The sequence below is a fragment of the Heteronotia binoei genome, chromosome 2, assembly GCF_032191835.1.
Source record: "Heteronotia binoei isolate CCM8104 ecotype False Entrance Well chromosome 2, APGP_CSIRO_Hbin_v1, whole genome shotgun sequence".
Lineage (NCBI taxonomy): Eukaryota > Metazoa > Chordata > Lepidosauria > Squamata > Gekkonidae > Heteronotia > Heteronotia binoei.
The window spans coordinates 52,467,831-52,483,745 of record NC_083224.1 but is presented as its reverse complement, the minus strand read 5'-3'; the positions used below and the strand labels follow the sequence as shown (position 1 = coordinate 52,483,745).

The 15,915-nt window shown below is 40.2% G+C and overlaps 1 protein-coding gene across 1 annotated transcript in view; it reads left to right on the top strand.

The window, feature by feature from the left end:
* MAP1LC3A (microtubule associated protein 1 light chain 3 alpha) overlaps positions 1-15,915 on the top strand; it is a 48,370-nt gene that overhangs the window by 11,690 nt on the left and 20,765 nt on the right. The window contains exon 2 of the mRNA XM_060230982.1: positions 6,706-6,761. Coding sequence (XP_060086965.1) covers positions 6,706-6,761 — 56 coding nt within the window. The remainder of the gene's footprint in view (positions 1-6,705; positions 6,762-15,915) is intronic.

Below are 15,915 nucleotides of genomic sequence, written 5' to 3'. Positions count from 1 at the left end.
GCTTTTGCTTCCTAATTTCTTGCACTTTAGGATCAAAGCGTGCAGTGTACTGTGATCATTTTTCCTTTCTGTTGGCAGCGCAGTGAGTCTGGATGTGCCCATATAATCAATAAGTGGACTAATGTATAGTGGTTCCTCTGTAGACTGCTACTTCCTTCCCAGCGTGTGGTCTTATTATGATGACTAAAAGACATCTTCAGCCATCCTCTTCCTAAGTTTGGTAACTGCTCTCTGCTCCTGTACTACCTGAAATGAGATTGGTAAAGAATGCCAAAGCGAGGCAGGCTTCTACTGTATTTTGTGCACCACAACCTGGCCCTACCTAGGGTTGCCAAGTCCAGTTCAAGAAATATCTGGGGACTTCGGGGGTGGAGCCAGGAGACATTGGGGTGGAGTCAGTAGCAAGGGTGTGACAATCATAATTGAACTCTAAAGGGAGTTCTGGCCATCACATATAAAGGGACCTCATACCTTTTAAATGCCTTCCTTCCATAGGAAATAATGAAGGATTGGGGCACCTTCTTTGGGGGCTCATAGAATTGGACCCCCTGGTCAAATCTTTTTGAAACTTGGAGGTATTTTGGGGAGAGGCACTGGATGCTATACTGAAAATTGGATGCCTCTACCTAAAAAAAACCCAGCCCTCCCAGAGCCCCAGATACCCACAGATCAATTCTTCATTATTTCCTGTGGGAGTAAGTCTTCATAGGGAATAACAGAATTCCCAGCAGACATTTCCCTTCCCTCCCCCCACTTTCTGATGACCCTGAAGCTGGGGGAGGGCTTCCAAACTGGGGGATCCCCTGTCCCCACCTAAGGATTGGCAACCCTAGCCCTCCTGTATCACATTATGACCAGGCAAGACAGTTCCTCCTATTGTTGGCATGCCCAGCTCTTGAAATGTGCCAGCTAGAGGAGAATTTCCCTTATTAGCAAGTCTGTGACTGTTTCAAAAGGCCAGAGGTGAGAGAAAGGATTCTCCTCCCCCACAAGGCTGCTGTTGTGAGGAGGGCGGGGAGCAGTAACAACATGAATTGATGCTGTTTCCCTGATCAAAAATGCCCCTGTCCCCCAGGAAAGCTCCACCTGAGGGCCTGGGGTAGATGCACAAAACAAGTATATTTCCTCTCCTAAGAATGCTAAAAGCAGCACAGAAGGTAGGGCACCCTCTCAGCCCCACCCACCTCATAAGGTGTCTGTTATGGGGAAGAAAATAAAGGAGATTGTAAGCCGCTCTCAGCCCCACGCACCTCATAGGGTGTCTGTTGTGGTGGAAGAAGATAAGGAGATTGTAAACTGATCTGAGACTCTGATTCAGAGAGAAGGGTGGAGTATAAATCTAGTCTTCTTCATTCTGTGTCTTGCTCTGATTAGGGAGAAACTTTGAAACCTGCTTAGCCTGATAATGTCTTTGAACTTTCTCCTTGCTCATAAACCCTTTCTCCCTTTTAAAAATCTTTAGGGAAAAACTTTAAAAATCTGCATAACTCAATAGTGTCTTTGAACTTTCTCCTTGCTCATAAACTGGTTCCTCCATCTAAAAATCTTTAATGAGATTAAGGAAACTATTAGAAATGTGGGACTCCACAACATTGGCTGTCTTCTAAGCAAAATGGATTACCATATCCTGGCATCCTCAGTTGTGTTTTGCATCATCCAGATTATAGTGATCTGAAAGCAGACAGGATATAATGTTTGTGTTGACAGAGTATTTTAATTAATCTTCAAATAATGGCTCAGTTGCATTTTAAAAATGTCTCCTAATATATTACAAAATACAGTACAAAGTTGTGGGACTCTGTTTTGGTACTTTTGCCTCCTGTTTTGGCAGCCTGTTGCAGAGATGGCTGGTAAACCTGATGCTAAAATACTTTGCAAATAAAGGCATTACTGGGCCGTAATCTTCTTCACTTGCAGATGGAAGCAACCTTCTACCTTGTTTCTCTTGGGAACTTGCTGTTCTTCATTGAGAACATGTGGAACCATAACAATTACCTACCCTCAAAACAAAGTTAATATGTTATCTCCATTGCTGTCAAATACTGAAATCCCACTGCAAATACTGACCTCTTTTGAGCTCTTCTGCTAGCTCTCCCAGGGCTGGTGGTGACTGTTGTGTGTGCACAGAATGGTTGTGTAGGGTTTACTGCAAAGCAGACCTTGTAAGAGGTGTCCTGCTGAATCAGACCAGGAATCCTTTTATGCCAAATCCTGCTGCCCTCAATAGTGAGCCAGACATTGCACTCAAGAAAGCGGCTTCCAGCTAGGCACAAACGCTGCCCCATAGATTCTATGTTACCTGCAATATAAAAGTAAATTTAGCAGCTGCGTGGAAGTAATTTTTTGCTCTTTCATTATATTGGTAAGCATAATTTATTCTGTGGCCTCTCCCAGCTGCAGAAGCCCTGATGAAATATCTTATGCAACCTGGGGGATGTATAGAAGGAGTGAAAGCAACTGATACCACCAATTGCAGAATTAGAGTTTGTTTTTAGATTGTTATATTGTTTTACTATATGAATCCAATTTTAACTTTGTATTATTGATTGTTGTTACCCGCTCAGAATTCATTCAGGAAAGGACAGGCTATAACTCAAATATAATAAATAAATAATATCACCTCAATTTTTCTAAGAGAGCAAACCATTGAGGTTTGTCCTTGGCATAATAATATGCTTCAGTATGAAATGGTTGTCCTTTTCTGTCAAGGGCCAAGGATGTCCCATCTTTTACCCATTGGCCACTTCTTTTCATCCATAGTAATCTTGAAGATTGTGCCTCCTCTGACAATGAAGGAGTATCCATTAGGAATTAAGTAGAGTTTTCCTTCTCCATCCAGTCTTTCTCCACTTTCTTTATTCACTGTTTCCTTACTACTTCTTTGTGTCCAGCACATCAGGCAGAAATGGCAATTGATTCAGTATCTTTTATTATGATTCAAGGTCTGGTTATTATCTGCTGTTTTTAATAGGAACCTATGTGAATGTTTGCTGATTTATTTATACCAGTAATACAAAATGCATTCAAGATTTGTTGTATTAATTCTGTTTTGTTTTTTTAAGCAGATTTGAAGTATTTTAAAATAAATTTTGTAGCTACTTAGCTCTCTTTTTTTCTCTTCCCAGTTGAAAGCTGTTTAATTCACAGGGTGTAACTTTTGTTTCCAGGGATGTGGCAAAATCAAAAGTATTAGCATTCGGAATACTCATGAACTGAAAAATGAACCAAAGCCCAGAATGATTAAGAGACAGGATTGAGCAACATATGCCTATAATGCTTATGTTTACAATGACCTCATGTAAAAAATGTTAGGAATGAAAAAGTAATAGAATGTAGACCAGACTGAAACAAAAGTATATAAGTAAATTGTACATAATAATGTATGATCTGTTTAGCAGTTTTATAGATAGAAATATGTTGTTAGTTATAATTTATTAGACAATATTGATGGTTTTTTCTCATTTATTGATATTTATTCTTTTGTTCAAAATATGACTGTTTATGTATAAATGAAACACTGCAATAATTCTATCTTATCTTACCTTTATTCAGTGTTTGTATTGTTTATACAAAATAAAAAATATGAGAATGAACCTGGTCGATCCATGGTTCATTTCAAACCGGTTCCTTTGTTTGCATCATTCCTGAACCCATAAATAACCACATTTTTTTCCTATGGAGGTTCCTGTGGTTCATTTTTGTGGTTTGCTCTCCAGACAGCCTGGCACCAATTCAATTAATTCCTAGGTAACACTGGCAGTGGGTTGGTGGAGAGCTCAGAGACACCCAAAGCAGTAGTCCATAGCTTGATTCACAACTCTGGGAGCCAATCATGGCCCTCCAATTCTGCTCTTTGGGAGCAGATTATATACCAGTATAATTTCAGACCCTGACTCAGCTGCTTTCACTTTGCATTAAGAGAGGGGAGTTAGTTGTCATGAGAGGAGAATTGTTTGCTGTGTGGCTGATTTAGGGAAGACTTTGAGGGACTCCTTTTCCCCACACACACAGTGGGACAATATTTTAGACATCTTTCCAGGCTGGGAATGTGTTCCTTGTTGTGGTTTCAGGATCTGGACTTGAAGCTAGAGCTGAGCTTTCCTGGAGACACCTGGTTTGGTGTACTGTAACTTTAACATCCCAAATCCAGTCTTCACTAAACTTGGAGGGCAGGTGGAGGAGAGTTTGCTGAAGATTCCTAATGAGTTTGGTGTCTCTGACTCATGAGAGGCTGTTCTACCACCTCCCAAACCAAACTAACCACAAGCCAGTTCAGGAAAATGGTGGTTCATGTAAGTTCATGGTTCGTGCAATCAAACGAACTACCATTTTCCTGGTTCATGCCCATCCCTAATTAGCATATTTCTTCTGTTGTATGGATCCCAAAGTGCTTTTTAAGTCTTAGAGTCTTTATTATTTATATCACTACATTGATTCTTTGTTTATAAAATGGTCATGCATATAATTTGGTATTTATGGTATGGCATGAACAGCAGACAATGAATGTGCTTGCAAAGTACACTTGAGTGATGCATAGATTATACATAATTGAGTTGTTGTGACAGCACATTGGTGCCAAGGTGCATACTTGGATTGGCTCACTACTCACAAATATGCTCTCAGACTAAACCCAGTAAAAATATAGCGTTGCTGCAGTATCCATTGCCATTTTATGCAGAAAAGGCCAGTGAGGAGATGATTGGAAATATGTTATATGAGCTAGAGGGATGCAGCCAGTGTGCACCAGCTGTGCACTGGAAGTCCACACTTATGAGGTCTCCTGAAGTCTTGGGCAAGATCTTTTGGCTTCTTCCAAAATAGAGGGAATGCTTGTTAAATTTGCGGATGATACTGAATCGGGAGGGGTTGCAAATACAGTAGAAGACGGGATACCTCTAAATAAGTACATGAATGTATGAAGTAGTCCTGGTTTTTACTTCTGTTTACAAACAGCTGTTCCAAATAGGCGAATGGATGTTTTTAGATCAGAATCCTGGCTTCCACTTTGAATGTTTCCCTGGGAAACTGGTGTAGTAGAAGGCTTATAATTGCAGCTTTGACAATGTAGATGATGCAGACCAGTTTAGTTACATATGGATCAACCACCTCCTTGCCACAGCATTTCAGTATTTTGTGTTATCTACATAGCTAATCTTTTGTGTCAGATGTCGTAATACATCACCTAGAAGAGTTGTGCTGATATCTGAGTAATGATAGGACTGAAAGTTGAGTGGGAAGAAGAGATGGTCTTAGGAGGTAGGGAAAAAGAACCCAGAAGCTGGTTGAAGGAAAGCTGTAATGTACAGTTGCCTTCCTATAGGAAGGGAGAGGAATTGTGTGGCTCTTAAAATGCATGAAATAATGCTGGAAGAGTATCACTGCAGCAGATTATATTTGGCTAGAACAGAGGCACTTGTTCATATTGCACTGCAGTGCCAAACACATCAAGAGCATTTAGGCATTATCCCAAAACTGTGCCTGTCTCTGAACAAGGGTGAGATGGCTGTCTACAGCTTCTGATTTTGGGAAGCTGGTCATCAGCTCTGTGTGAGGGACAGATTAGGCATGCATTAATGTTGCAACAATAATACAAGGCTATTTTACAAGCTACTTGTAAATGCCAGCTTGCGTGGCTCCCCTGGTTGTCCTGTCAATCAGGGTATCCTGCAAGCAAGCCTTTTAGATAGATGATCTGAGGATACAGTTATCAACCACATTGCTGTAAAACTTTCGGAATTGTTCTCAACTCATCTGCTTCATAGTAAAGATTATCGAGATGTTGTATGCAAAGAGATTTGTGCACTTGAGGAAGAGAGAGAATTTGTGCCATATGAATAATAAATTACAATTTATGACTTTATTTGTATAACTGTATCCAAATTGCTGTGTCAATTTGGCCTGATTTTATATTTCTGCTAGCAAGGTTTTTTGTTTGTCTGATTCTTTCTTTCTTTCTTTCTTTCTTTCTTTCTTTCTTTCTTTCTTTCTTTCTTTCTTTCTTTCTTTCTTTCTTTCTTTCTTTCTTTCTTTCTTTCTTTCTTTCTTTCTTTCTTTCTTTCTTTCTTTCTTTCTTTCTTTCTTTCTTTCTTTCTTTCTTTCTTTCTTTCTTTCTTTCTTTCTTTCTTTCTTTCTTTCTTTCTTTCTTTCTTTCTTTCTTTCTTTCTTTCTCTCTTTCTTTCTCTCTTTCTCTCTCTCTTTCTCACATGAACAGCCTATGCATTTTGGAACTTGTGCTCTGAAATTTTTACATGGGCCAGAAAGAATTATTTCTGATTCCCAGATGCCAGCCATGATTAAGAAGGTGTGGGGGCACTAGAGGAACAAAATTCCAGGGAATTTTGAAACTCATAGAGGTGGGCAACTTTGGATGTGATTCACTTCAAGATAGTGTTTGAGTTTTAGTCATGGGGTTTAGTTTTAGGATGGGATGAGGGGCTCAGGGAGAGCATTTGTCTGAGGATCTGTGATGTCTTGTAGTGGCCGCCGTGTCAGTAGTAAATTCTTAGGTGCTGGGGCAACTGGTTGCTGCGAATTTTTCCAGCCAGCCCAGGAAACCTATGGTAAACCTGAAACCAGTATTGCTCATAATATCCAAACACTGAGGTGACCGTTGCAGGTACTCATATGATAAATATTTGCCCTCTGAGACTGCAAATGTAAGTGTCTTCTTGAAAACTAATCTGCATTTCCACCCCCTTTTCACAGCGGATCGTTGTAAAGAGGTGCAGCAGATCCGGGAGCAGCATCCAAACAAAATTCCAGTGAGTATCTTACTTCATCTGTGGGTGTGGGTGTGCACATACAAGTGCTTCTTCTGTGAATTCTAGGACACAATTGTACAGGTTGACTGTTTGCCATGTTGCTGGTCATGTATGCCAGTTTCTTGAACCTGCTCATCTTTCTCATGCAACTTTTAAAAAAAGAATCTATTTATTTAAGAAAACAGTAGAGGTGCAGAAAAGAAAAAGAAAATGGGTTATACAACATAATTGCATTTGTTGAGGACAATCATACAATACAAAATTTATAAGACAGAAAATATTTTCCCTTACATCCCCTTTGTTATCATTTTAAAGTATTACCTAGAATGTAAAATAATTCTTCTATTGGGATAGGATTGTATTCAACACTTTGTAATTTATTTTGACTACATCATTAGTTCTATCATTACTACATATTCAGCATTATGTATTTTCACCATTAGTTCTATCATTACTACATATTCAGCATTATGTATTTTCACCACTTCTGCATATTCATTAAAACCCTTAGCAGATAAAAAATATATCAAGGTGCGAAGGAAGGTCTATTATATATTACATATCAAGAATCCATTTGTGTTCAAGATGTTAAGTTTAAAACAAATTTTAATTCTACTTCTATTTCATTACCATACATTTGTATGTAATATTTTAGACTGCTTCTCATTCTTAGTTTGTCTCCTGATAACATAGTACACAATACACACTCTGTCTTCCCTCAAATTTTGTAATAGACCTGTTTCTCAAGTAGGTGGTTATTTTTGCTGTTACTGCATATTAAGCAGGTTTATTTTCCCATTCTTCTAAACATGGACAGACATCTAATTTCCTATTTGCTGTGTAAATACTCCTAACCATTGTCAACATATATTCAAATATCTCTTCTAAAATGTCTGGTAATTTGTTAGGCAGAATACCTAATAGCATAGTCTTGGCTTCCATTGAAAATTTAAATTTTAGTATGTTCTATATTGTTTGGTGTATTTCTTCTCATGCATAACTTGTTGACACACTTTACTTCTGTTTGGAACTAAATACCACTTTGGTAGCTGTTGCGCAGTTGTTAAATAGTAACCTGTAATACATGTCAGACAGGTTCTCCTGGGCAGTTTTCTTATAAAGGAAACTCTATAAACCCAGGAGTGTCAAACTTGTATGAGGGCCCATCTGTCAGAAGCATAATTCAGTCGTGCCATGTGTACCATAATTTATTAAATCATAAAAGGTACTTATTTATATTAATTTAATTTAGTTAGTACGAAAAATTTAGGAGCCCCGTGGGGCAGAGTGGTAAAGCTGCAGTACTGCAGTCGGAGCCCTCTACTCATGACCTGAGTTCAATCCCAGTGGAAACTGGTTCAGGTAGCCGGCTCCAGGTCAACTCAGCCTTCCATCCTTCCGAGGTCGGTAAATGAGTACCCAGCTTGCTGGGGGGAAAGTGTAGATGACTGGGGAAGGCAATGGCAAACCACCCCGTAAAAAGTCTGCTGTGAAAACATTGTGAAAGCAACATCACCCCAGAGTCGAAAATGACTGGTGCTTGCACAAGGGTCTACCTTTACCTTTACGAATAATTTAATTCAGATTTAAATTAGTGTTACTGAAGCCACTAGTATTAAATAATATCAATAATAGTGTAAATTAGTAATTATTTAATGTAACCTTTTTGTTAACAGAAGTGCCTGCCCAATAGTTTCTTTTCATATTCTTTTAATGTGTGGGTCTTTGTATCATAGGACCACATTACTAATTTTTAATTAAGCATTCAGGAATGAGAGAGAATCCAGGACTTGAATGCACACACATACAGGTCTAACTTTTCCTTCAAAACTTGCATGGGAACACCCCCCTCCAAATTCTTCTGACATTTCCCAAATCACAGTAACTCATCCTGCTCCCATCATGCCTTAGCCTGCAGAACTGGCCAGGCCCAGACTGCAGCTACAGCAGTTGGAGAAAGTGGCTGATGGTGGTAATACAGAAAAGCAGGAGGCATCATGAAGCAGACTGAAGTCTGCACACATGGCACATACAGACACATACTGTCTGAGAAAATTGCTTTCCCCTGTGGTGCTGAGCCTGTCCCCAGCTGCCATGGCCCTAGGGATGCAGGGAGTGAGCATCTTGCCTGTTTCTGATAGTCTGACTGCCATTATCCTACCAACTGTTTGCTCGGGACAAGAAAGCTTACAGCATGCTGCTCTGTCCTTCTGAGGGAAGAGAGAAGGGAAAGGAAATATAGTCTGTGTGGGATTGCTTGACGGGATGAGAGCAGCATGCTGCTATAATAACTCTCTTGTCCTGAGCCTGTGACCAGTGTGGTGGCAGCAGCTGGTATGGGGACAGGGTTGCCTCACAGGCAGCAAGATTACTCTTGGAGGGCTGGATGCAGCCTTAGGACCTTAGGTATGACACATATCTGGTATGAATTATGTAAGGATATGTTTGCTACAATTAGACAAATTGTTACCCTCTTCCCTACTCACGCTGCTGTCTTAATCCAGTGCTTAGAATATCTGAATTTTAAAAGAGAAAAACTGCATGTGAGCACACTTACAGAACTGGAACCCCCAACATTGTCTGATCTGGTTCTTAGTTCTCTACTCAGTTCTCTTCTTCTGTGTTAGTGAATTTGCTGGCTTCTGTTAACCTTCCCAGGTGGGGTCCAGGTTTCTTTGATCTCTTGGGACATTTAAAGGGGGAGGAAGGCAGATTGTCTTTGTGTGGGGGAACATGATAAGTGAGAGGGTGAGAGGCCTTGCCTGCTCTTGGACCTTGGTGGCAAGGCCCCTTGCCAACTAAAAGCAAAGAGGAATGTGCTGATTCTTGATTGGGTCCCTTAATGTCCCAGAACCTGCCAAGTGCTGAAATCAGTGACCAGCCATGATTTCCAACCAAACTGGAGGCACATAACTGTCTATTTCTTGTCCTTTGTTAGAAGGCTGTGCCTGGTCAACCTGGTGTGTAGCTGTCTTCCTACCTGCATCCTAGCATACCTCACTTGCTTGGAGTTCACCTTTCAAAACAGTTATTTGGGCACAGAGTGTTAATCACAGGATCTTAAAGAAATTTTTTTCTCCTTTGGCTTGTTGTAGTCATGAATAGCTGAAGCCTTTAACCTTGGATTATTTGAGTAAATGGTGAAGAAAAATCAGAATTCTGTGAAGATTTGATTATCTCTGGTACAAATATTGTTACAGGCAGTTTTGGTTGTGCTGCAGTAAAATTGTGCCTGGTTCTCTGATGTGGCTAAAATCTGCCTCAGGCACTGCCCTGTGTGGAAAACAAAGGCTTCAAAATGCCCAGGTTTTTCAGGAAGTGATCCAGTGCATTTTTTTCCCTGAATAATGTGATCATCTTCCTGTTCTCTCTCTCTTGCCCCCCCCCCCCATTGATAAAGTAATTCAAATGAAACTAGCATTATAATTCTAGGTATATCAGTCAGATGTCTAAGAATAACATAATCCATGGAAGAAGTGAGATCATGGGAGCAATTGAAAGTGACATAAGAGCTGTAAAAAAGCCAATGAGAGAGCTTGGTGTAGTGGATAGAATATGTGATGTCTGACTAGGATCCTAGAGGTCTGGGTTCAAATCCTGATTCTGCTGTCATATTCACTGAAGAACCTTGGAAGAAGAATTCAATAATATACTAGATAAGTGAATAGAAAACATTCGTTTGTCAGTCATACTGCTTCATCTAGTGATCATGTGAAACTGGAATTCTTGTTTGCATCTCTTGCATTATCTGTTGGAATGGCATGAGAGGCCAAAATGTTTGAGCCAATCCACATGGTAAGTGACCTGTGATCACTGGAGAATCTCCATAGCAGCACCAGAGAAAAATATGCCCTGAGTATCACCCACAAAAATATCTTTGACAGCATCGAAATGGTGGAGGCAGGGGGCATTATCTGCCTCAACTTTACCAGTCATAGCTGCATGCTTTTAAGAGTCTCCTTATAGCCACAGGGATTAAGAATTCATATTTGCTCTTTACGAAAGCGATATCTCCTTGATGCCAAACTCTGATACATAATTCCAGATGTGAATGGTATATTCCTGGAATACACATTGATCTGAGTGGCAGTGTTCTAGTTCTGCAGGGCACCAAGTTGTTTTCAGGATTCCAGTGGGATCAAGGCACATTCTACTGGTTAGGATCAAACCATCTTATTATGCATGCTATTCTAGCAAATTTGACATATATACACACATATACCTCAACTTGATGGTCTGTCATTTGAGTTATTTTTGTATTTCCTGGCTAAATATGTCAAAAGTGTAATTTGAAAAAAAATGTAAAAGGTTACTAGAATGTATTTTTGTGTGTGTGCTTAGATATTTGCTGTTAGAATACTGTGGTTAATCAGCTGGTTTGATTGTAATAACATGTGTTTTCTCTGTGAATCTGCTTAGTAACCAGACTTTCAGCTTCAGTTACTAAGTACTGAATTAGGTTGGATCTTCTCAAAGATTGTGAGGAGGAAGCCAGGTATCCATAGTCATGTCTAGTTTTGCCCCTTCTGCATCAGAAAGCATAGCATCTTCCCTCTTGAGCTGAGTTTTCATGGCTGAGGCGCCTCCCCCCATTTCTCCCATTGTCTCTGGTGTGACTGTAAATGATTTGAAACAACTTCTTGAAGAGAGTATTTTGTGCATGAATTGGCATTATCTGCTTGAAGGCAGTTCTCATTCATGTGACTGGATGAAGAAGGAGCTTAAGCAATTCTGGTTCACTTCCATGTGACTTCTTAGCACATCACCTGTTCCTGCCTGAAGTATTCTGCTTAGCCAGTGTTTATTCACTGAGTTGATCAATATTTCCCTGAATGTCCAGACCATTCCTGTGGAATGATTCCTAAGAATGAACTATGAACTTCTGACCAGTTTAATCACAAACTGCTTCACGTGAAAGCTTATCCCCAGAATTAAATTTTGTTGGTCTTAAAGGTGCCACTGAACTCAAACTTCGTTCTGTTGCTCTAAAATAGTTCCTGTAGTCAGGACACAGGTGTCCTTTTACAGCTGTAAATGTTCCCATGCAGATGTAGTCTCTCTCAGGGTCTCCTTGGGTTCTTAGCTTTACAGCTCTTAGATGTTAACAGAATTTTTTTTTTAGGGGGGCGGAATCTGTCTCACTTTTGTGACACCAAATGTCACTACAAGCTTCTTTTAAAGAGAGGCAAACACATACAGTATATGAAATGTATTAAAATGCCAGTACTCTAACAGTAACACAAGGAACAGCCGTTTATTTCATCAGCTCATCTTTGAAATTTTCTTGAGTCAGTAATGCTCTGCTGTAGATAACAAACATATTTACATCTGTAAGAAGGTAACACATTTTCTGGTCCTCAATCAAATCCAGCAATTTACTAATGTAAGATTGCAGAATGAATCTTAATTCTTTATATAATGGAAAAGATAATTATTTGGCTTGATTTTGAAGGCAAGTACAGAAACATTTGTGAGTCATCTTTGTATTTCCTGGCTAAATATGTCAAAAGTGTAATTTGAAAAAAAGTAAAAGTTCTGCCAGATAGATTAATTGATCCCAGAAAGTACCTTTGGAATCAGTGATTGATTTTATTATGATGAGTATCTTCAGTTTAGCTATCATACTTAAAGACTTCGTATTTTATCATAGATTGCGTCTGCTGTTACATCTGGCAGTCCGTTGCATTTTTTCTCAGGTTAGCCCATATGGTTCTCCCCTCTTCCATTAACTGTGAGGTAGTATTGTATAGTGGATGAAGTGGTAAACAAGAATCCCGGGTGACCCAAGGAATCTACCAAGAAAGCTCACTGAGTAACTTTGAACTCTTGGCACAGCCTACCTCACAGAGTTGTTGTGAGAAAATGGAGGAGGAAAGAACAATGTTCTAAGCCGCATTGAATCCCAATTGTGGGGAGAAAAACGGGCTGTAAGCACAAAAAATAAACACATCGTAGTTTAAACTGAAAGAGAGTGACTGACCTAAGGTCATGACTAATATTGTATAGCTCACCTTCTGCTCTACCTAGTTTGAAACAAAGAAACCAAAATACTACTTAAGAAACTACTTCTTACATACCTGCAATGACAGGGCAGAATAATTTCCTTTTCCATAGCTGTCTCTTCCTTCTCTAATTTCACCAGCTTACTCATGTCTTGTCCCTCACTAGTGTCTCCTGTCTACAGTGTCCTCTGTCCATGCCAGATTTGACGTAATCTTATGACTCCTCAGTGTTCACTTGTGAAGAATCTGGGCTGTCAGCTTCTTGGATGAGATCTTGAGTACATTATTTATGGCCTTAAAATCAGGGGATGGGGATGGGGAGACCTTAAGCCTCCATGGCACTATCTGGAGGAGATTCTTACTTGCCACCAGCTCTTTTACAGACTCATTAGTCAGTTCCTGCAACTCCATCACCAGGCCCATTCCTTTTTGTACATTTTGTCTTACTTCAGCTGTAAATCTACTAGGCCATAGTTGCATCACCTCTAACTTATTTACACCTCCAGGAGGCTGCTGGAGTTAAATAAAACTTGCTGTAGTAACAACATCCCATTTGCTTCTCTCAGGTGTCTTTCAGTCCTGGGTTGCTGAAACAGAGTCTTGACAGAAATCCTTAAGAAGTCAGGCATGTCAGTGTCACCTCCAGACACTTGCCAGCTGCTGCCTAACAGTGAGGGGTCCAGTGCAGCCTCCTCTCCTTCCAATACAAATGTTTGCTTCCTGTGGGGCGGTGGGGGGGGGGCAGTTAACTGAGGAGACGTCTTCTGCTGTTTCTGTCAGACATCAGCAAGAGCTATCTGTGAGCCTGATGAATAGAATGAATTCACAGAGGGAGAGCTCCTGAAGCCAGCCAGGCATTATGCTCTTCCGTTGTTTGCTTGTCTTTTTTCTATTAGTGATGCAGATGGATTTCCTAGATCGGAAAAGTCGGCTGTAATCCATCACCAGTTGTGTTTCTGAAAGACACTTGAGCATTATCTGCAAGCTTCTGCATACTTTTCTGCCTTTCAAATATAATTGTCTTTTTAAAAAATGAAATTAAAATGGTCAGGGTTTGAAGGAAGACTCGTTCTGTCTTCATCTCACTGATGTAGGATCCAGCTCTCTCCCCTTCCCCCACAATCTTTTCAATGGCAAAAGATGAATGAATATTTGGAGTTGTTTTTCCCATGACAGATCCTTCTGTTGGCTGAACACTCCATTCAGCCTAAAAAATCCCCCATGGGCTCAAAGCTTTCATCCCCTTTGGGGCCTGGCATAGTTTCTGAAGGTATACTTGCACTAATCCACATCCAGAGCCAGATTTGTGGGGGAGGTCCTTTTATCTGCTATTTTTCTTACAGGAGTAGTGGCTTTTTTTATCATTGATAGACACCTTCTCCTTCCTGGATGCTGCAGGGAACAGTATTGGGGGGGGGGGGGGACAAACTTGAGAGATTTTATTTTTAAAAATGAGACAGTTCTATGTCCTAAAGAGCCCTGCTCTACATTTTATTGCACTTATATTTTTATTATATTGCAGACCCTTTTAAAAGGAATAAAAATGACTTGGAAATTTCTGTTTATGAAGTTCAAGATACTCCTGTTGTGGGCTGGAACGCTCAGCCAGGATGTTCTCCCATGCTGTTCAGTTGATCAGGAAACATCATTTCTCAAATGTAATTCAAATGGAAATTAGTGCCAAGTAAATTCTTCAAGAGGTTGATGCTATTGATGAAGGCAAAGCTGAAGTTATTAAAATGAGCTAAGGTTCTTGTTAATAATGACCATCCTGCTCCAGATGTTACAATTATGTAGCAGAGTTGCATGGAGCAGTGAGCAGTAGGAGAGGACAACACTTGTCCATGATAGTCAAAAGACTCTGCAGAAGCTACAAATTGTTGACTGACAGTACTTGTTTACGTTTCTTAATAGTTGCATAGCAAGAAGAGTGATAGCACGTGAGATTTCATGCCCATGGTATGCATTTTATGGCTCACTAGCAAGCTCTGACAGGTGGTTGGCTGGCTGCATTTGGAAGTGGATGCTGGACTAGATAGAGCTTGGTTTGAGATAGTAAAACACTTCTGGTGTTAGTGTTTTGTTAGTGTATTTTCTCTTCAGTTAAAGCTTGCATTGGGAAGTCATCTTATTATTTTTTTAAAAAAAAAACCAATGCTTTCGCCTTCAGTAATTCCCCGTTGCTTTCCCCCACCCAGCATCAAGGCAATCCCCTGTAATTTGAGATCTGGACATTACTTTGCAAAGGGCTTCAGATACCGGCAAAATACAGCTGGAACATGTAATGGGTGTGCTCTTGGAGAGGCCCTTAAAGTTTTTGTAGTGCTGAAAGGGACTGGATGGGGCCAGTTGTTTGCAACTTCCCACTGTATTAATGTATTTCCCTCCACATTGCATGCTAGGCTTTCAGCCAAAGTTACCCCTTTTGACTGCTTCATGGAGCCACCATAACTTCCCTCCAACGACTTCCCTCCAGCTTTCATGGTGACTCATTTACTGCAAAATATTGCTGCTTATGCAAGGCGTTCATGGGATCAATTGTGACATTTCCCTTAATTGTACGAGGTACCAGTTCTTGCCCAGCAGGTGCTTAGCACTAAATGAGAGAGTGCCTGAGTAACTACTGCAGTAATTGGAGGTTTATAGGACTTCCTGTCATTTGCTATGAGGTGAGGTTGTTTGTTCTGAATTATAGCCAGTGGTTCTAGTGTTTTGAGTGAGGATCCATGCATTATTGTATAAACCCTTATGCCATTAGTAACTGTCTTTCCTAAACTGAAAAGTCCTTGAACTCTTTAGCCTTAAACTCTTAGGAAAAGTCCTCCAGCCCCTTGATCGTTTTTGGTTTTCCTTTCCTGCACCATCCTTAGCTATACAATTTGAGATGGGGCAAGCAGAATTGTACACGCTGGCTTATTTCCTGCCAATCCACCAAGCAACGTTTGAAGGCTTCCTCCAACTTAAGTGCCGTCTCTTCAGTGGAAGAACCACTTAAATTAGAGGAAGGCTCCTTTAAGCTGGAGGAACTTCCTAGAGCCCCAAGCCTCAGTTGTCAAAATGTCTGCAGGGTACTGAGAAGAAGAAAACAGTTGATCGCTTCATCCAGTGAGGTTGGAACAATAGATTTAATAGTTCTTTTATTTCCACTTCTG